The sequence below is a fragment of the Kryptolebias marmoratus genome, linkage group LG18 (genome assembly GCF_001649575.2).
Source record: "Kryptolebias marmoratus isolate JLee-2015 linkage group LG18, ASM164957v2, whole genome shotgun sequence".
Taxonomy (NCBI): domain Eukaryota; kingdom Metazoa; phylum Chordata; class Actinopteri; order Cyprinodontiformes; family Rivulidae; genus Kryptolebias; species Kryptolebias marmoratus.
Genome location: NC_051447.1, coordinates 10,827,888 through 10,850,400, shown reverse-complemented (window position 1 = coordinate 10,850,400; position 22,513 = coordinate 10,827,888). Strand labels below are relative to the sequence as shown.

The following is a 22,513-nucleotide window of genomic DNA, read 5'->3' as shown; positions in this document are numbered from 1 at the left end:
AAATTAAACGAAATAAACATTTGAAATATGAGTTTGTATGTAATGTATGAATATAATATACAAGTTTCACTTTTTAAATGGAATTACTGAAATCAATCTACTTTTTCATGATATTCTAATTTTATGACCAGCACCTGTATATCCCTGCATTAATTTTCACATATCATTTATAAAACATTATGTACATAAAGGTATTAGCAGCCCTATACAATAATAGTGGCATAAACAAACAAATCATGAATCCTTTATGAGATGACAAAAAAAAAATAGTCTAATAAAATGTTATAAACGTTACTGCCCAATTCCACATCAGTGTCCATCATTTACTTTGACTGCTGCTTTTAAGCAACGTTTAATCAACTTACCGAGGTGGCCGCCAATCCCAGAATTATGTTTTCCGAGAAATTAAAACCACAGGCACGGCGAGTGACTGATTGGGCCGTATAAGTAGCACTCAGCAGTGCAGAAGTACGGCACATTAACATGGAGACCAACTGCATTTTATAATCCCTCATTGCTCCTATTTAGCCGGAGCTCTACAGTAGAATTGGTCGAGAGCTATAAACATCCGGGGGGGAGTGGATTTTCATCAGAGCCTCGCTGTTCAATAACAGCGGAACCCGTTTACTCGGGTTGGAGAACATGGCTTCCTCCGGTCTCTTTAAACAACATGAAGACGGTGGGGAGCTATAACGTTTTGTATCTATCCATAGTGTTTTAGGTTGCACCAGGGAGTCGTATTTAGATGAAACATGTAGCCTACAGCATGTTTGGATATAAGTTTTCTCCTTGGCCTTTGTTTCAGTAAACCTGCCCTGCGTTGCACTTTCTTACTTGTCAATATCTGCTTTTGATTTGAAGCAATGTGTTGGAGGGAGTTACTGACCTAAAACTGGTCTATTTGGAGCCAAGGAATAAATTCACCATTATCTGCCTCCACACATGAGGTTATTTCTTCTTTTTTATTTTTTTCTCTCTCTAAACAATCTGCTTAAGATTGCCTGCTGTCCATGTTAGTTCTTATGAGTTTACAGTATCTCCCTTTCTTGGTTTCTCTGCGTATTTCTGTCGCTGTCCGCTCCTGCTCGGTGCTTAAATTTTAAGTAGCTTTAAACTTGGTTGACGACTTCCAGAAAGTTCCGATCGCTGTTGCTCAGTAAGCAGTTTCGATTCATTTCGAAGTCGGTAGTTAAACCGGTGCAGAGGGGAAACGCAAGTTTTGGGCACGTGTCCAAAAGTTCAATTAGGAACAGCCAGCTGAAGAAGAAGCTGTGTGTGTGTGTTGGTATTTTAATTAAGAGCCACTGAGTCAGATCAAATGACGATTTTTAAGAAGTAAAACATTGAAAAAAAGAGGAGAAATGGGTTCATGTAATGCTTATTTTAACTTTCATATCAACTGGGCTGCCTTTTACTTCTTGGGAAAAAAAGAAAAAAATCTGTCCATTTGAAGTCATGAATAATTAAAGATGCACAAGAGCTCTTGAAAGCGTTAGGATGCACAATTTAAGGAAGCAGCGTGGAATTAATTGTGTTTGAAGCCCGCTGTGTGTTTGCTGCTGTCGACTCGCCACAAAATGCTCCCGTACCTGTTTAGGCGGTTTATAATCTGATCATCGGCTGGTTGTTTGTGACACAACAGTTCAATTAGTCAGGAACGCAGCTTCATCCACTGCTGTTTGTTTTGATTGTAGTTTTCATTACATTAATATTTGCCCACTAGAATTAGGTCTTTAGGCGCACTGTGTTTTAATGCAGCCTCTTAAAGATCTGTTTGAAGGTGGTAAACTTAACAAGCAGAGTGGCTGTGCAAGCAAATCTCTACCCCTGTTAGATGGGATGTGCATCCTTCTGAAGCTGGTGTGGAGTTGATTGCAACTTGTAAAAAGTATTTTTCAGGCAGGTTGTGCTTCTCGTCAACATCTTCATTTCTGTATGCGTTTGTCAGCTAGATAACACTTTTACAGCTTTTTTTTTCTTGTGGATATTTTATATATATATATATATATATATATATTTTTTTTTTTTCAAACCTGTAAGAGGCTGCCCTTTTTCAGTTTGAGTGACGTGATTAAATTTCCTTAGCTGCAGGTTTTCAGAAGTAGCAAACCTTCCCTTCTTACCTACTTAAACTAATTTTCATGAAGTTGGTGTGATTTAATTTTGGTTTTCTTTAAAAAAATAAATAAATAAACGCATTAGATCAAATAAACTCAGCTTGAGGTGGTGGGCTTTCACACTGCGACTGAAAAGTTGAGTGAAATTCTGTCACACTTTTTACTTTTTGTACACAAACCAAAATGGACCACAGTCGGCTCTTGTAGAAGTCAACAAATGCTGTAATCGCACAGCGAAACATCAGCTGCTTTTGCATTTAGTAACACTTTAATTTTGCCACTAACATTTCCAAATTTAACCAGGTCTCTATCAAACCCTTTTGTTTCCAGTCCAGAGCAGGCCAGACTCTGCGAGCTGGAGGACCAATCAAAGGCGTCCAAGAAAGGCATGTGGAGTGAGGGTGGCGGCACGCACACAATCCGCGACCTCAAGTACACCTTAGAGAACCCTCGCAACTTCGTGGACTCCTTGCACCAGAAACCCATCAATGGTAATGACTTCGAAAAGGGTCTTTATACTTAAACACTCACAAAGAGGAAGTGTGGCCAAGAAACGAGAGGGGAAAAAAAAAACCAAATGGTGCATAAAACCCCTCATTACCTGTACTTCTGTTATCTCTTGTTTGATGTCTGTGTCTGAAATGCGGTTTTGGATCAGGATCTTTTGTTCTGCTACCTTCCCTACGTCTCATCTCTGACCTGCTCGCGGTGGAATGCGCTACTCGATTTATTCCAGACGATTGACTGGAACAGAGACTCAGCTCATTTCCCAATTCTTTAATTGAATGGGGGAAAATGAACGGGGAATGACTTTTTGCGCCTTCATCTCCCGTTCTCACCGTTCACGAGACATTCAGGGTTATTTTAAAACAAGGTGCTTCAGTCTAATTGGAGCGCCTAAATAACCCAAGTCTGGAATACGGGTTTATCTCTCCTTAACTTTTAAACTCGCACAAACACAGACTTGTGAACAAACTGTATGCAAAATCACTCACTAAGTGCAGCATCTATGATTTAGTCGGTATAAGCGTTAGCATTGATAGATTGGCAGAAATATTTAAGTTTCTGGAAACATGGTGCTACGTTTTGTCGTTAAAACTAGCATGAGCTAATTTAAACAAGCACACCATCTTTCAGTAACCTTTGAACCTCTGTAAGTATCTAATAAAGATGAATTTTTTTTTTTTTGTGGGAATTTTGCTTTAGGTGAAGCACAGTCTGAAAAGAAGCCAAGAGTTCCCAAAGAGCAGACCTTTGCTGAGATGTTTTTGCCTTACTGTTGAGTAAATGGCGCATAACTGCTGATCCCAGGATGTTTGCGTTTTGGCTCCAGTGGTGATCTTCCTGAAAGCATTAAAACCCGGATCACAACCTTGGCCGCCTGACAACTTCAGCTCTGTTCGAATTCTGTAAATTACCGTTCTTCGCTTGTCTCCTCCTTCCCCCGCGCGCTCACACGCTTCTGTTTCCTCCCCTCAGCCATCATCGAGCACGTGCGTGACGGCAGCGTTGTCCGTGCCTTGCTGCTTCCCGACTACTACTTGGTCACTGTTATGCTGTCTGGTGTTAAGGTAACCACCACTCACTATATTCAGACACACACACACGCAGGCATGATATTAAATACTAACTGCTTGGACCAGTTTTTTTTTTTTTGATAGTTCCTTCTACACTCGTCTTGTTTTTTCAATTATCAAATGACTTTGGCAGTAATGTGTTTTATTGCAGCCAGTTTAATCTTAAAGAGACATTAAAAGAGTACCAGCTCTTCTGTCTCACTTCTTAGGTCTGTTTGTTCTGCCAGTGTCATATCTGTGGGACTAAATTTCTCCATCAATCTCTTTCACCAAGTCTTGCTTTGCCAATAGACCACTCAAGATAACTAATCTTCCTCATCTCCTACTTGAAGATATTACATCCATTTCAAGGTGTTCTTTGTCTCATTGTACAAAGGCCCGTCGCACCTGTTGTGCTCATCTGTCTGTTGTTTTGCTGCACTCAAAAAGAGATTACATTTTTCAAGTAAGACAAGGTGACATCGGTTAAGTGAGCATCGGGGAAAGAAATCCCCAGAGTGCATGTTCAAAATGCACTCCTTTCGTTATTGGTTGATGACTAGAAATTGCAGTAAACAACCGCCTACCTTTCAGAGTGTGGATGAGAACGGCTTATTCAAGAAAAAAAAAAAGCTTTTTGTCAAGTGAGCATTGATAAAGAGATGAGTTAAACTGTTAATTTACGAGTTTTTTGTGCGGGGCTTTTGGTTCTGTTTCTGTAGTGTCCCACATTCAAGAGGGAAGCAGATGGTACAGAAACACCGGAGCCATTTGCAGCAGAGGCCAAATTCTTCACCGAGTCCCGTCTTCTGCAGCGGGACGTTCAGATCATCCTCGAGAGCTGCCACAACCAGATCATACTGGGGACCATCCTTCACCCGGTACACTGCAGAGCTCCAGGAGTCACAGCCTTGTGCTGACAGGCCTTTGTCTTCTCACACTTAATGTCTGTTTTCCTTGTGTCTTAGAATGGTAATATAACAGAGCTGCTTTTGAAGGAAGGCTTTGCCCGCTGTGTGGATTGGTCTATGGCTGTTTACACTCAGGGAGCTGAGAAACTCAGAGCTGCTGAACGGTACGTAACTTATAGACGCACAGAAAACATAATTTGGTGATCACATCCATACATATATAAATGGAATTGGTTGGAATTTGCACACATCTTATGGATGCAAGACTGTATCTCAGGTATATCACCACTTGATTCCCACTGTTTTTAATAAAGAAATGCACACATGGATAACTGACATAAGTAGAATAAAAAAAGTACTGTTGTATGAGGAAAAGATGCATTCATAGTGACTTTGCAAGCACAGATACAATGCAACAGTGTCATTATTGGAATGTTTTTTCCAATAGTAAAGACAGAGATAAACAGTTGACCTTGCTGGATGCTGTTTGGTGTCTTACATGATAGTTCCAATTTGAACTCATGCATTGGCAACAAAATCACAGAGAAACGTGACAGAGACGCATGCAGATTAGTAAATATTTGTTTTTGTCGGTGTAATCTGGTGCCGTTTCACAGAGCATAAATGCATATAACTGCTTTTTGTCAGAGATGACTGTTACAGAGAAAATATGTGAAATTATAAAGTATAGCTTATACTAGGCAAATAATACACACCTAATGGTTTATTTTATGATTAACTGTTGAAGTAAAAATTGATATCCTAGACTTGTGTTGAAAATTTCTCACTTTTTTCAGCTTTTGCAAAGTTTTACAGAACAAATGTTTAAATCTTTTATTACGTTGTTGATGTTCTATATCTGATTAAAGTTGAATTTGTTCTTGGCCAGGTCTGCTAAAGAGCGCAAGGTCCGCATCTGGAAAGACTATGTGGCACCCACGGCCAACTTGGACCAGAAGGACAGGCAATTTGTTGCCAAGGTGAGGTCTTAAACTGGCTTTTATTAGCTGTATATTTTTAGGGACTTTTTTTTTTATTGCTTAATTTGTTCTCAAAAGCGTTTCTTTGGCTCTTGAGTAGAAGGTTTTCTTTTTATAGGTGAAAATCCTCATAACTAAAAATACAAAGTAAGAGCAGGTGTGGGGTATGAGCCGTTCCTCGTGACTTGTTGTAAAACATCAGCAAGGCTTAACTGCAGAGCGAAAGGTAAACCGGTTGCTTGCTTTTCCCGTTTGACTGACTGTGACCTTTCAGCATGGGAATAAAAATCAGGCAAACTGTAAAGCTTGATTTCAGAATACAATAATAATAATAAAACAGCAGTTCAATGACGGTACAAAGGTAAATATAGGGGAAAATGCAACATCACTAAGCAACATGGACTTAAAATGTTCTTGGCAAGAGCCTCAGATAAAAGGAAGTGTCTGTAATATCAAGTACAGGGGTGGGGGTGGGGGTGCAGACTCTCCCAGCTGTCGGGACATATTAGGTTAAACCAGAGAAGATGGACTGCTTGATTCGTTTTGGTAGTACGGTGTAATATAATTGTCACAATAAGATGACATATTATAGGTTCTCACTTCCAGGTTGTCGCTTTAACTTAGTTAGGCAACTCTAGCCTTAAAACATTAGCATCAAAATGTCCCCCCCCCCGAGAACACTTTCAGAAGTCGAAGATAAAGTCCTCACTTTGCTTCGAATACATTTCAAGCCGAACTAAAAGAATACACACTTTTCTGTTAAAGTTTGCGTTTCGTCTTTGTTAGCTCCCTCCAGGCCCTGAACTTTTTAGGAGCTTAAAAAATTCATAACCAGCCAGAGGGTTACGTAAAAGGTGTTGCTTCGGCAATCTGCTTACAGAATGAATTTGATAAACTGCACACGAAGAAAAAAAAAAAAAAAAGCCACAAAAATGAGACGGCGTGTTGCGTTTTTTTTTTCTCCCTGAGTCAGGGAGAAGAGGATCGAAGGGATGAAACATTTATATCGTCAGTGTGAGCTGCTCTTAGAAGACATGAGACCTCTGAGCATTTTTCCTTTTGAATTTTACATATAAAATATATGTATATCCAATATTTGTTGCTACTGCAGTACTGCACTATTGACTTAATGCGGTTTGTGATCTCTGTAGGACACTTCTTTGTCTTTTTCCTTTTTCCCTGCTGCTGCTGTGGCCATCATAGTTTAAGGGGTTGGAAAGCCATCTGCAACTTCTGGGACACTGCTTTGGGCGAACCGTGACTTTGCTGTGTTGTCACCTTGGAGGAGAATGGTTTACTAGAACACGAGAGCTTGCAAAGTTGTTCTCAGCGGGGTGAAAAGCCTCTAACTTTTAAATATATGAACTTGAAAGTGGCTGGCAGTTGTCTTGGGAAGACGTCATGCTGACTCTGCTCCTGGTTGATCTATCTTAAAGCTAAGTGCACATCGGATAGTCGTAAGGTTACTCAGGCCTGCGATTGCCCCGCTGTACTCGGCCTCCCCCCGTGGCATTTGTCGTGAGGTAATACTGCAGTGTTCCGACTCTCAGAAGGACACATCTATCCATCTATCCCATCATCATATACTCCTCCCCTCTCGTGGTCCACTCCACTTTTCACTTCTTATTACCTGAGTGACGGATAAATGGAGAGGCAGAGCAGGTCCAATTCCCACAAGTCAGTCGAGCTGACGTGTCTTCCTTTTTGACTTTGTCGTCTCTCCCCTCCCGTCTCTGCTGGCCCTGAAGATGCAAAAGTAAGCTGCGCTCTAGTATTCCCCTTTTCCTTACTTCCGAGGAACTATCGGCTTGCAGACCGCGGTGATCCCGTGTAAATTGCGGGATCAGGTTGCTTCAGTCTAAACCAAATCAAGGAAAATAATTTGCTGATGCAGTTTAAAGGTACTTATTGAAAAGTCATGAAAACTTGGAAAAAAAAATGAAAGTAAATTTGTAACTGACAAACCACATGGGGATGTTTACCTATGAAAACAGCCGAAGTGACTGAAAATAGGTCAACAGTGGCGTTGCTATTGAAAGAGCTGTTTGGGATAGAGAAGTTGAACAGTTTTGATGTATTTGTCTGTATCTATGTTCAGATTTGTTGAGAAACGTACGCAGATAGAAAGGGGATACCCTTGCTGGTGTAAACTTTTCACAAAATACCCAGCTCTGTTTGATCCCTGACATTTATGCTTGACAGATGTCATACTTGTTCGGTAGCTTCTTTCGCCTCTTTTGCCTTCAGCAGCAGATTTCCTCCTATATTTCCACCATTCAACGCTTGTCCGATTCCGCCATTTATGTTTCCTCACTCAGACTGTAGCCAGTAGTGGTGCGCAGGTCGATCCAAATATCGACATTATTGATACCAACTCCAGCAACGTATCGATACTGACATGACTGGATCAATACTTGAGCTTGTTTCTCTCCTCTACTCTCAGGATGTTGCTCCTGTTCCAGTGGAAGTGAAAACTGTTTTGTTTTTAATTTTGGTTCGGAACAAAAACCGGGAAAAACGCAAACTGCTAAACTGTCATTCTCCACTTTGTGCCGATTTAATTTTTGGATGGATTACTAGTTGTGCACAGCAAAAATCAGTCATTTAATAATTGTGAAAATATTGATAAAACATCACTGCTTTCCTCAAAGTAAAACTGTTGAGGCCCTTAGAAGTTAAGAGTTTTGGTTGGATGTAATCAGTAATATTAGCCCTGTGTTTACTTACACCACTGTATAAGTATATTAGTATAGTATATATTAGTATAGTATTAGTATCAGTATATTAGTACCCCCATTTCAGACATACCTGTCGATATATCTGGGAACCGACTGGATCAGACTTCACCAATATAGTTCTTTTTTATGTTGAGTTCATTTTGCAATGAGGTTTAACACAAACTTTGAGTGCTCAGTTGCTACCCTGAAGTGTTTATGATTCCATCAAAAACACGGGCAGTTTATGTAAAACTCTGTAGTTTGGCTGATAAAATGTTTCCACTGGCAGCAACAATGAAGCTCAAAGCATAGGTGCTTTCAAGAGAGGTGACGCGATCTGACTAATGAGCAAGTCCTGGCGAAGCCTCTGCTTGTCCCCGTGGTTAAAACCAACTTAATAGATTAGAGTGTCGACCAACACGGTCCTCGTTGGTGGCCAAGAGCCTCCCTGCGCAACGACCGATCTCGGCTGCTGCAGTCGTCATGTCGTCCGCGGGCAGAGGGTGGCAGTAGCTCCCCACCTCTGCCGTATCAGATTAGACAAGTGACTCATGCCGCCAGCCTATTTGTCTATCCTGCCGGTTCGCCCGGCCCGCGTGACAGCTTACTTTCTGCTCCATTTTTCTATCTATTCTCCATCTTTTCATCTGTCTCTGTTCCTGTGATATTTGCTCTGAGATTACGCTCCGTCTCCCACCCCGGCTCGCTCCATCTTCTCGGTTCCTTCTATCCTCCCATGTGCTGATTTGTCGTCCCCCCCTCCCCCTCCTTGCGCCTCTCATCTTGCCTCCTCGGACTGATAATTAGCCCGTAAATGCTGAGCCCGTTTTTATTCTGTCCCTGCCACATTCTCTCTCGTGCACTTTATTTACTTGGGCAGGCCTCAAAATGACCTTGTTACAGTGAGAAGTTGTGTAGGCTGGTGTGTGTCTGTGTGACTGCAACCCCCCCCCTCGCCGCCTCTCTCCCCCCTTCTCCCTATGTCTCTGTATCTCTCCCACTCAGCTCAGTGATTAGTGTATGATGTATTTTGGCTGCTGTTGTGGGCAGCCTATTTAGCATGTGGGTTGGTCTAATTTCTGTTCTCTGGTGGCAAATGCAAAGGCATTGATTTGCTTCTATAGAATAACGAAGCTCCCAATGAGCCGAGCGCCACCTGGATCTGCAGTGTTCACTTAGGGAGCTTCAAGTTTTCTTTTTCTCAAAATTCAGTTTGTTTTGTTTGCTCCTCTCTGCTGCTTCTGCCGCCGCTACGACGGCCGCAGCCGCTCGAACACCCACACGATCCAAACTGTGGCTGATGCATGGCTCGGAGCTGCACCTCTCGCTTTTGAGCACCTGAACGCAGCGTGCATTTGAGCCAGAGTTGATGACGAGTGGGGCCATTGAAAGCACGTGTGGGTGGCAACATGTGTAGGGCGATTGATTTCTCAGTCTCATGCAAGTGGCCTACTTAAAGGCTCAGGGTTTGGATGCCTTCTCCATCTCAATCAAATTGTACCCTTGACTACGAGGTGCAGGGAGAAAGAGCCATTTTTAGCAATACATTTTCACGCCTTTTTAAAAAAAAAAAAAAGAGTATTTCTTTGAGATTTATGTATATTTTATGGAGTAGATCAGTCTTTCACTAATCAAGCCCTCTTGTGAACCATAATGGCTGTAGCTTTGACCATTCGTCATGATTTTCTGCAGAATGAGTTTGCTTTTTTTATGCAGTGAGTGGAGTTTAGTTAGACTTCTCCAGGTTTTCAAAGAGAGATGTTTCGGAGGTAGCATTGAGCGGGAAGTCTGCATATTTCTGCCTTTCTGTTTCTTGCAGATTTCTTTCTTTTAAAGCCTTTTCTCTCGCGTTCCGTTTTCCATTCTCCCAGCCACCCTCCCTCCCTTCCTCCCTGCTGCCAATCCCCTTGATAACCGAACGTCCTCGTCCCGTCCTCCAAACCCCGCCGGCCTGCTGGGACGCCTTAGCTCGCTTACTTACTCAGTCACTCAGGGATACGGTCCTTCTTACCTTGCTTTCAGTGCCTCCTGCTCACGGCGGCGCGCAGTCTGCGCTGTCACCCTCCCCTACCTTTGGAACAGATCTCTACCTTTCCATTTATCCCTTTTGCGCTCCTTCGTTTTCCAATTCCCCCCCCCCAGTCTATCTGCTTCACTACCTCACTCAACAAAATGCTGTTTTAGTGTTTTAGCTGCCCCGCAGGGGTGTGTCACTCCCCCAGTGATGTTTAATTAGGTTTTACCTTCATGTTCATTAAGTATTAAGATGTTTTGGTGCCTTAGGAATGTTCCAATTTCTACATTTTACAACCCCCGACTCTGTTTTGTCTTCGCAGGTGATGCAGGTGGTCAACGCTGATGCATTGGTGGTCAAGCTCAACTCCGGAGAATATAAAACTATTCACCTGTCCAGCATTCGGCCTCCTAGGAATGAAGGAGAGGTACGAACACACTCATCTGTCCGCCTGTGTATACGTGAAGCACTTTGCACAGAAAGAATGGCTGCTTCTGACTGAAAATGTGACAGAAGTTTTTTTTTCTTCATAAAACCAAGTATATAATCATCTATTTTTACTTGTGTTCATCTTTTCTTGCAAATGGGTGTTTATCTTTAGCAGACAATAGGATTTAATTTTGACCACTTGGTGGCGCCCTGCAGTTGGGTCACATGCAGACCCAGTGAAACACTTGCACACACCCAGTGGTTGCAGCACTGCAGAGAGTGAGGCTAATCGATCCCCCCCAGCCCCCCGTTTTCCTCTCTTCCTACCAAACTCCTCATATTTCTTTAGAATCACCTAAAGACTGTAAAAACACACGTATACATGCTTCTACCGTTTACCTTGTGACTCCGGGGAGAGTTTATGTATTGGCCCAGCTGACTACGTTTAAAAAAACAAGCCCGAGTTTATGCAGGGATACACAGATCTCTGCCGTGGCGGATGTCACTTATCTACCTATTCCCACCTTCATCTTTCATCATTTTAGTCTAATAATTCAAATTACCCAATGGTCAACAGTTTGCTGCAATTCTTTGCATTCCTTTTTCTTCCAAAAGAGTTTATTTGAATATTGTAGCTTAGATCTTTTGAATATTTCCCACTTTATGACCATAGGTGCCTGAAAAGTGTCTCCTCTCATTTCTCTTTCTGAACCTTATCTGTCAAATCAGCAGTTGTAAAAATGTCAGCTTTGTGATAGTTCTTTTTTTTTTTGTCTCTTTTAATTGTTTTTATTGACTCCCTCTTTGTGCATTGTTTTCATTTCATGGTTTAGTCTTTCCTGCTTTTCTTTTTTCTTTTCTTTTTTTTTTATTGCTGCTCGTTTGGGTTTTTATTCTCTGCCCTCTTCCCCACCCTCATCCTTCTCCGGCTCTTCACTGGCATTGTTAGTGCCTCTCATCATTAAGATGCTGCTTTGTATCTTTCCCGGCCTTTCATCTGTTCTGCCCCCCCCTTTCACTATCACTCTCTGCCATCTTTTCCCCTCAGGTCACACATGCTGCAGTCAGAATGTTGACCTGCATCGATGACCTTTTCTGCACGTTAATTCTCTTTCAGCTCTCTCCGGTTGCAACAAGCTTTTGGGCTTAAACATCTCTCCATTATTGGTCCGTTGTTCCCTGCAGTACACAGCTTGTCCCCCTCTCTCCCAGCTGTCCTGATATTTTTTTATTTATTTATTTTTTCCCCTTCCACCCATTTTTATTTTTCTCGATTTAGTTTCCTTTTTTTTTTTTCCCTCTTATCCATTTCTTTCCGTTTCTGCTCTTTGTGTCGTCTGCCACTCTTTGTCTTTGCCTACGCCAGATGCTTCAGCAGTATGTGTTTTGTGCTTCATTACACTGTCGTATGTTGCAGGGAAGCTCAGTAGAGGGAGCCCAGATGTGAATGTTGGTGTGTACTGTATTAGTGTGACATTGGTACAATTGTGTGCTGCTTTTATTTCACCTCATGCATATTTAATTGTGTAGTTTTGTATCATCAGCCTGTTGGAGTGCTTTCTCTGAGCACAGTGGATTGTGTATTACATGGGATAGAAATTTTGCAAATCCTGTGATAATAATGCAATTTTCAGCTTGGCAGATGGTCATTAGAGTGAATATTTGACATGATCTGTTTTTGTTACGGATAAACCTAATAAATACCCATTAGGTAGACATTGTATGCCACAAAGGATTTGCAGTTAGTTTATATATGAATATACTGTCAGAGGAGAGTCCTCTCTGTCTGCTGAAGCATTTTCTCCTTTTTAGAGCTTGTTTTGCACACATGTAGCTGCGATTTGTGTCGTTAATAAAGGCTGTACACGATGCTGCTGCTGGTGTTGTTTGTTAGCTAGTTATTTCTGTCTGCGAGCTAAAGAGCCGCCTGCCTGTCTGTAACGCTGTTGGCTCAGCTTTGAGTGTCGTCGCTATGGCAGCAGTGCAGAGTTAGGACCGGTTTTGCAGATGAGTCCTTTTTAAACTTTGCGAAATTTCTGTTTACCGAACGAAAAACATTTAGCTTCGCAGTCACTCGCGCATCGCAGAATTTTATGTCCGGTCTCATTTTCCAGCCGAGCTTCTGTCTGACCATTAAATTAGGCAAGTAAGCTGTTGCTTGATGTGAGCCAGGGAGCTTAATTTCATGCTCTGTCCTCTCATCTTTACACATGCAGCTATAATAGTTCCTCTGTTTTTGGAAAATACTGTGGCCGGCGTAATTTTGCTTTTTGTTACCCTTTGCATGAGCGATTTTGATAGCCAATCAAATTTGGGTGAATCATCTTCAAATCAGCTGTCAAAGCATTTGTAGAAAAAAAAAAAAGACCTTAACATCTGAGGACAAAGAAAAATTGAGAGTAGGATTTGTGTCACACTGTGCAACCTGTATTTTTGTGAGCTTGCGAGGTGTGCGGGTGATGCTTATCTTAAGGTCAAGACAAGAGGAGGTCACAGCAGGTGTCTGTCAGCCGGAGGCGCGCCACACACACCGACATCATGTTGGCTAACATTGTCACGAGTGAGCTGGCTCCTTCCTTACAGTGCAGACAGACGGACACGAAGACACTGTCACGGCTTCACGCGCACACACGGGCGCACTCTTTTAAGCCTGGTTAGCCTTTGTCGGGAGACATCTGGAAAGCCGGCGTCAGATTGCGCTCAAAGATGGGCGAATGGACATTTTGTGCAGTCTTGAGTGCGCGTACAAAAACCGCCCCAAACGTGTGCGTTTTGGCGCCAGTTGATCTTTACTCAAAGCGACATTAAGAGAAATGTAGAACTGTGAGAAACGTGTGCAGCACTCACTGGAGGTCTGTTGGGACGTTTTTTTATTTTTTATTTTTTGTGCCAGTTGTTGTTATTCGTGTCACGATGTGTATGTGCTCCGTTAGGTCGTTTATTCGGCGAGCAAGTCCGTCTCTGTTTGTGTGTGTGGGTGTGTCGGAGCGTGTGCCGTTCGGTAGTACGGAGGCCAGATGCGACGTAGCAGTGTGCTGATGAACTGTGACAGGTCCTGCCAAGCCCCCTCTCTCTCCACTCCCCGTCTCCTCTGGTTCGTTTTAGTGCCCCCCCCCCCTTCGTACTAATTGTGCTCAGAGTGACAGATTAGTGGACCAATGGTGTCTGTGCCTTCCGGAAAGCACAGGACACAAGCGTCCTCACTGGCTTCTCTCGCCCTCCTTTTTGTGCGTCGCCGCTGTGGGATTTATTCAGATGCGAGACGTTCCGAGCTTGGGAGTCGGGAGTCGGCTTTTCCCCCCTCCCTCTTTCCCGCTTTGCTCTGTTTCTCGAATTTCTCACATGTGCAGCGGGACGAGCTGGGTGTAAACAAGAGTGGGCAGAGACATCTATGCCTCTGAGTAGCTCACTGTTACACCCACTCACACTCATCGTGTTTGTGTGTATTTGCTTTTACTTTGTGGCCATTGAGTCTCGAGCGGTTTTTGTCTTTTAGTTGTCTTGTACTATATCTATGCTTAGTTTGGTTCAAGTAGGGTCAATGACGGTACTAATAGAGCCCTCGGAGCAGTCAACTTACTGTTCTTACATAAAGCAATTCAATTACTATGGCTCATCACAGTGCTACAGCGTACTTGTCCAGCCTCTCTCCATCCTATCTGTCACTGACAACCAATTTTTTCCCCTCATCTCCTCTATTCAGTTTCTTTTTTTTTATTACTTTCATATTTAGTTTATTCATGTATTCTGCACATTGATTGGAGCTTTTGTAAAAGTGGCAGTTCTGCAAAAGTTTGAGCAGACTATCAAATTCATGCTAAATGTTTTGCATAATATTTATTTATGACTCGGCCTACATAGATTTAGAGTGGCTTATTCTATTCGCAAAGCTACGAAAATATATTTAAAAAAAAAAAAATCTTGTAACAAAATATAACTGCAAGGGAAAAAAAAATCAATAGAAATGTATACTGTTTGATTCGGTTTGCAAATCTGGGACTTAAATAAACATTTGGCACTGTGAAGTACTTATTTCTTCATTGGATGTTTTGAGGTTAGTCCTATTGGCACTTTTCCACGATAGTGTTTAAAAGTCGGCTTTCTACCTTTTTTTTTTTTTTTTTTTTTTTTTTTTTCTGTTTGGGGCTCTTTGTGTGTTTTAGCCACAGAGCTTCGGTTATTAGTGCCGGAAATGATTTGTTTCACACGCAGTCATGCTGACACAACTTTGCAGGTGATTATTAAATTGGAAGTAGGGGTTCAAAGGGGTGCCCAGTTAATAAGGTCACCTGCTCAATATGCTTCCCCAGAACATGTTTTGCAGCTATAACATGTTTTTTTTTTTTTTTTGCTCACTGAAAAGTCAAAGCAATTGGTTTAATTGTGTACTGGTATGGCTGGATGTACAAAAAACAAACAAAAAAAAAAGAATGCAAGGCTGGAATGTAACTTGCTACAATTACTATTCTTCTTATTTTTTTGTTAGATTTAACTTAAGCTTGTTGATCTATTTCTCATTAGACTAAACAAATCTTAAGACTGTTAGTATTTTGTCTTTAACGGGATGTTTCCCATCTTGTCGAAGGACAAAACTCACAGCCATCTTCAGTGAAATGTCGACAGCTTATGTTACTGTTTGAATCGTAGAGGGCGGTTGATTCTGGTGTTTTTTTTAGTGGCAGCAACAACAAAAAGAAGAACTAATCTATTCTGTGAGCTTTAACCTTTCGATGTCATTTAAATGCAAATTTGAATAAATCAAATCCACCGGACCTTCAAAACTCCGAAATAAAACCAGCAGCAAAGTGTTGTCACAAAACACATTTTTACATGGTTATACAGTTTTTAAGAGTAATATGGTTATGCAGATTTGATCTGCCTTGCGTTCGCACGCGCTTTTAAGCCCAACTCCCAAACAGGTGACGGAATAAGTAAATGGAAATAGTAAATCAGCTAAATTTTACATTTGATTGAATTTGGGATCGAGCAGACATAAGTTATTATACAAAAAATCTAAACATCATCATGAGGGACCAAAATGTTAACGCGAGGTAAAATGTATCAGTCAAGTTCAGGTACCATAATGTCAATAAATGCATAATTATGGGGAAATATTGGTTTGATGGTTTTTCAGGAAGATATTTCTTTAAAATTCAGTTTCCAAAATTTCATTGGAACACATTTTTATCAAGAGAATCATTAGAATAAAAACAACAGCAACAACAAAAAATGTTTTTAAATTATATAAATAAATATAATAAAAAAAAATCAGAAACTGTGCAACATTTTGCACAGAGCATCCTTCCTGCTTGGCAAAACTTCCCTGAATGTTAGGTTTTGGAGTACGATGACTGCGATGGACGGTTGCCCATCCTGTGATTCACTTGGATGCAGTTGGCAAGAGGAGGCAGATTGGTAGCCGCTACTCCTTCCTTCACTACTGAGTGAATAGTTTTTGGCAGCACATTTCTGTTTTGTAGTTAAACAGCAAAACCTTGTCTTGTGCTATTGTTTGCAAGTGCGTGAGAGCGCAATCTACAAATAATTCTGTTAAAATGAAACCTGCATGATTTGATGTGATTTTGAGACATAAGTGAGGAGAAACTTGCAGAATACACACACACAATAAGCATTTGTGAAATATTTAATGGTAATATGAAGAAAAAGTATGTTAAAGGATTCCAAATACTTTGTTCTGAAGCTGTAAAAGAGTGAAAGTTGGCATAAAAAGACATGAAAATACAAGTAAAGAATTGCAAGTAATGTGAAAGAAGCATGCATTTAGAAATATTAAAACACTATGTAGTCTTAATGCTCCTATGGTTTAAATCTCTTTAAAAACAAGATAACACAGAGTATTTATTCCGCCCCCTCTTTTTCTCCGAGCAATCATTTAGCCGAGAGGGAGGACTTCCTCTAAATGACTGGTTGGTCATTTTATTCCAGTAAATCATAGCTTGATCCAAAGAGCAACACTCGTCTCTCTCTTCAAGATAACGTGGCTTGAAACGAACGTTTGCAACAAGCTACAAGAGTTGGCATGTTAGCAAGTGAAACATAGTTTAATAGCTCAGTTCATTAAAACGTGCTTGTCAGACTCTCAATATTCCTCTACAGAGCAGAACAGCAAAGAAATTATAATGTTCTGCTCAACAGGCATAATTAATCTAGAATTATAAAAAAAACAACAACATTAAGGCTGCAGTAGTATAGCTTGCCACTTGTATATTGTGGAGCTGATAAAGGAAGCAGCCTTTTCCTTATTTCTCTTGCAGGTGAACTCACCTCGTTTTTAAGGTACCCAGAATAAGTCGATTATACATAAAACGGTCTCTTAAAGAAGAAACCTCAGCTCCCCAAGTGGGCAGCACATTTTTATGTGAAGAACTGCCTACAGTGTCTTTAAACAAGCTGCTCATGATGAATTATGTCCATGATGTCTATTAGAATCTGTTGAAAAAACTGTCCACTTGTGTTCTGTATATCTATGCATTAAAGTAAATAGAACTATAAATAAATAGTATTTTAGGTATTATACTAATATAAGCAGCAGTAGTAATTGTTTTAAATTTTTGTTTTAATACAATGAAGCCATTGCATTTTTGCTCAAGGGTATCATTCCATTAAAATCTCATATTGGCCTAGTTGGTCCGTTCTGTTGCAACAAAAGCTCCCCTACATGACAAACAGATCTGATAAATACAAGTGATACTGTTGTTGTCTTAAACGGTGTTATTACACTGAAAAGAACAAATTGTGGAATTTGTTTTGGCAAAAGGTATAATTTCACCAAGTTCAGTGCTGTTCTGAAACCATTTTATTTGTCTATATACACATCTCATCATCTTTGAACTAAATCCACAACATTGCACACAAGTTTCAGAGTGCAGCTCTCCTGTTGAGGCAGCAAACGTTGTACTTTAGCTGACATTTTTTATTTTTTCTATTTTTAGTTTATTGTCCTTATTATTGACACCGTGACCACAGCATGGATATTTGCAGCAATCCTGATATTTTCTGTGCGCTAATAGTTGAGCACGGTCGAGGTTTAATTTAGCATCTGTTGTGGGATCAGTTCAGGTCACTTTAACGATGACCTAAGAGAATAATTCTTGCTGTTCTGTTCTGTGAAATGAGTTGTATTAAAAGTGTCACCGGTGTGATTCTCAGTGGTCTTCCTTTTAAGGAATCGCTTCATTTTTTTTTTAGCTTTTTTTTTTTCCCCTCTGCCCCAAGACTCTGAAGCCATTTCATGTTTATGCATGGACGTTTGAGTCATGTTGTTAGGCATACAATAGTAAACACTGACTGTTTGTCTAAGACTCCCGGAGCATTTGGTTATCAAAAAATCATGTCCTCATTGTCTGAGACGCAGGAACACGGCAGCGGATTTTTCCCAAAAGAGAGGTTAAACACAAACAACAAACTGCACTCAATCAGCTGAACGCGACGCCCCGGCCTGCTACTGTACACTCCCCCCACTCCCCCCCACACACAACATCAGAAAATACAAGGTTCTCCTGAGTCATGATTTCGCTCTTGATGTTCCAGAAGTTGAAAACGCTTCCAGCAGTCGCATCCACACATTCGCAGCTCAGAGCCTGCAGCCCTGCGACACTGTACAATCCAGCATGCACCATGCCTCTGCAGTAGTCAGAGACGATTCCTGATCTTTAGCTGGTAATTTGGAACGAAGGGAATTCATCCCAAATAGAACAGAACTCCCCCTGAAGGATAGTGAGTGCGAACTGTTGTGATTGGGTTACGGCAGAGACACAGCAGCGAGTCTCTCCTCTATCTGTAACCTCACTGCAGCGGCATAATAACACTTTATGGACGATGTGTGCCAAGTTTGTCTGGTTGGAGTAATTTAATGTAGCTGACGTTGTCATTTTATCTGTATAACGAGGCTGAACACAGCTTTAGAGTCAAATAATTAAACTTGTTGGCGTATTTTCATTTAGTTATCGCCCGCCGCCAAAAGGCAAATACAGAAGAGAATGTTTTTTGTTTTTTTTTCCCTATTGACTATTTGTGTGTGTATGTGTTTGTCATGTTGGTAAAATGTCTCATGCACCAGTCAGAAAGTAATCACGGGCCGTACGTCTACAACCGATTAACTTTTGGAGTCAACCCAATTCAAGATGGGTGCCGTCGCTAATTTACCTTAGCCAACACTGAAATGACTATAACTCAGTCCATTTAATAAATATTGAGCTAAAATTTGATGTGGTACAACCTGAGCATCATTCACAACACACACTCTGAGCGCGACATAAGACTGTGCATGTCAGTATATTTAAGGATTGACCAAAACGGCTACAACTGGAATTTGCAGTCCATTAAAGAATGCTAGGGTCTTTAATTTTTTTTTTTTTTTTTTCCAACGTTTGAATTGCATCCAACCAGCAGTGCACATTATTTCATTGTGAAAAATGATCGTTTTCAGTTAGTAATACAAACTACTTGTCCATTTAAAAAAAAAAAAAAAAGCCTTGTTTCTGTCACTTTCTAGCTTGTGCACACTGTAGAGGCATGATTTCTAATAGATGCACTAGTGGTACCTTTTGTCTGCTTCTCCACTCCTTGTGTCTAATTGGCATACAGTGCTGACATTTACACTCTTTCCCCGCAGTGACATGGTTGCCTTTCCACAGCCTATTAGTGAGAAATCATTTTCCCCCCTCTCCTCCTCGGTTTGTTCATAACTTTTCTTTGTGGAAGAAGTTCTGTTGTCTTGTCCTTTTTGTTGATCAGAATCCTAATGAAATGTTTGCAATAATGGATTTTCGATTGTGGAAGCAAAACCATTAACATGTAGTGTTTTGTCAGTTAATGCGAAAAACGTTTTTAAACCAAACAAATCGTAGTTGCATCCCAGGAAGAACTGCATTTAGAAACGCTCCCTTTCGTAGCTGCTCTCTTCATATCATCGCAGCTGAATTGGTAGAGATGAAATAGGGATGAGGGATTTCCACTGGGAATATGTGAGATCAGCTCTGAGATTCAACGTTTTGCTGACTCCACTTGTGAGGAGGTGAGTGACCAAATAAGAAGAGAGTGACAGAAAACATATTAAGGTTATTAAGTCCACCCAAGGTCAATAACAGAAATATATTTTTTTGCTGCTAGATTTGATATGTCTAGAATCAATCAAAAACGTATAACAAAACAGATTCCTTCAATTGAAGCACAGCCTCTTGAGGTTTTCTATTAAACCCAGTGAAGTTTGTCTCCCGCTAAATTCATCTTAACGACCTTAATTGAGCCACAAACTTCTATGCGTCCTGACACATCCTTTTGTCCTCGCTTGTCTTTTCTTAACATCTTTCTGCTCAGCTGTGCGCCACACCTGGCAGCTCCGAACAACTGTGGAGTCATTAAAAATGAATGAAAACCATTAGGAAGAAGAGGAAATGAGGAATTAATCTGAGCCCGTGTTCATTTTTGAGGACTGTTTGTACGACAGATAATGATGGCGCTCGGAGAGGACAGTGGTGGGGCCAGAGGTGGCGAGCACACTGGTATTGTCATTCATAGCTGTATTACCCCTCCCTGAGCTTCTAGTTTATTTCCCCACCACATCATTGTCAGTTGTTGAATTTTTTATTTTTTTTTAATATACCTCAGTAAAAAAGGTACCTATGACTCTGGATATTTGTCTGTTTGCTTCAGGAGCACCAAAATAACTCTCAACCATCTTTTGAAAATGCGAATACATTCTATTTGTGGTATTTTCCTTTTGGTGTAGCATTTTTCAGGAAGTTTTTGTTTGTGACTGTATGGCTACAGCTGTGTGTGACATATGTATGCATGGGATGCATCTGTTTAACGGCAACTGCCTACCTTGGCTATTTGCAACTGCATGTCCTTAGTAACTTTTGTTTTTGATAGTATTATTTAAAAAAAAAAAATTGAATTCTTGTTTTTAAAGGTGTGTGTAATTTTTCAATCTTTCACTGAGTTTAGTGTCCAGTCTGTCGCAAGACTGCAATAGCTAGAAGGGGATAAAAAATTAGCAATCATCAAGTTAAGTGTCCATATATATATTTGTGTCCATGTTTGAACTAGGGTCAAATCCCGGACGAGCCCACATTTGTTACAGCCTGACTTAAAAACTGTAAAAAAAAAAAAAAAAAAATGACTTGAGGTGGCAAGTTCTAAATGTAATTTGTTTTTAATGAAAAGCAACAACAGACATGAGAAATCAGTGCACTGAAAACAACAAAAGCCGAATCCGTACATGACCAGGGTAAACTCCCATCTGCCCAGGGAGCCACCAAAGCAGCAGGCAGGAGCAGGTCTTATAAAGGCAACACCACACCGGGCCCAGGTGCGTCTCATAACTAATCACCTGGTCTTCCTGGAAAAACAAAGCAAAACAAAAACTCAGACAAACCCCTAGTGGTGGGATAGTCACAACAAGTAAACATGGATAGTTTTTCAGAGGAACACCTACAGCAGATGTGTTTAACCACAAACTTTTGAAAGTGCAAAATGACTAACTTTCTCTTTTTTTTGTTTCCATTTCTCCTTTTTTTCCCCCCCACAATCCTCCTCCCGCTGACCCTTCTCCCCAATTTCTCCACCACGGCACCTCCATCTGTATTCAGGAGAAGAACAAGGACAAAGATAAACGATTCCGCCCTCTCTATGACATCCCCTACATGTTCGAGGCCCGTGAGTTCCTGAGGAAGAAGCTCATCGGTAAAAAGGTAAGAACCACTGACAGACTTATTTCTTTTTTTCTCACTCTGCGTGTGTCCGAGTATGTGAACCAGCATGCTTTCCTCTAATCATCTTCCCTGAATTAAGGAATAATTCTGCATGGAAATACCCAAAGTGGCTGTTTAAACACTCCATACACCTCGCCCTGTTTCCACTGATAGACAATTGCATTTTGGAGCTGGATATCTATTTCCCTCCGAGTCTCAGTGTGAATACTAAGTACTCATTCTAGGTACCCTGGGGCTTGGTGTTGGCCTGGACGCACCCTTTAAACAAGCAATGTTGATTTCCCTCTCTTGTGTCTATTGATCTACTGGGTTTGTACACCTGGGGGGCTTCTATGATTTACTCTCATCTGACCCAACAGAGCCCAGGACAGAGTTAAACAGCGCTCAAGATGCATGGCAGGACTTCCAAGATTGCATCTTACTTTGTTTTGAATTTGAATAGATCAATTGCTGAATGCAAGTTGATTGTATTTGTCTTGTGCTGGGAAGAAATATATACAAACTAAATTGATCCAAAATAGGTAAAAATGTTTTGAAAACCTCTTTTACAACTGTAGCAAATAAGTACTGATTTATTTTTGAACAAACTTCTCTGGAAATGTGAAGAGTTTCAGTACACAGTAGGCTGAGTTTAGACAATCTCTTTAGTGTCATTTTTGCAGCTTCCAGTCGCAGTAACAGCACGGACTTCACAGCCTCAGCTAAATGTTTATTTCTTTCTGAATTCTGCCAGATTCAGAGGGGTCACATTATAATGGGACCACAATGGAATAAGTTGCACAAATTTACATAGAAATGCAGTTACAAGTGCAGATTGATGGAAAAGTGCCAAAACAGTAAAAACCATTTAGGATCACACGAACGAAAAACAAACACAAACCTCATTTATTCCGTCCTGTTTTGCAAGTCAGATTTTGAGGTTCAGAGTTGAACATATCAAGTTTTAACCCCTTCCGTCGGGCTGTGAACACACCAGACTGATGTTCGGAGAACTAAAGTCCATAACACCTTTTTTTTAGTAGATGCAGCAAACATTTCACAAATACACTTTCA

General features: G+C 40.9%; 1 protein-coding gene across 1 annotated transcript in view; it reads left to right on the top strand.

Annotated features, from left to right (window-relative positions):
• Positions 1-22,513, top strand: part of snd1 (staphylococcal nuclease and tudor domain containing 1) — a 173,880-nt gene that overhangs the window by 9,936 nt on the left and 141,431 nt on the right. Inside the window, exons 5-11 of the mRNA XM_017414826.3 lie at positions 2,448-2,608; positions 3,597-3,688; positions 4,396-4,554; positions 4,642-4,748; positions 5,474-5,564; positions 10,618-10,722; positions 21,338-21,439. Of these exons, the coding sequence (XP_017270315.1) occupies positions 2,448-2,608; positions 3,597-3,688; positions 4,396-4,554; positions 4,642-4,748; positions 5,474-5,564; positions 10,618-10,722; positions 21,338-21,439 (817 nt within the window). The remainder of the gene's footprint in view (positions 1-2,447; positions 2,609-3,596; positions 3,689-4,395; positions 4,555-4,641; positions 4,749-5,473; positions 5,565-10,617; positions 10,723-21,337; positions 21,440-22,513) is intronic.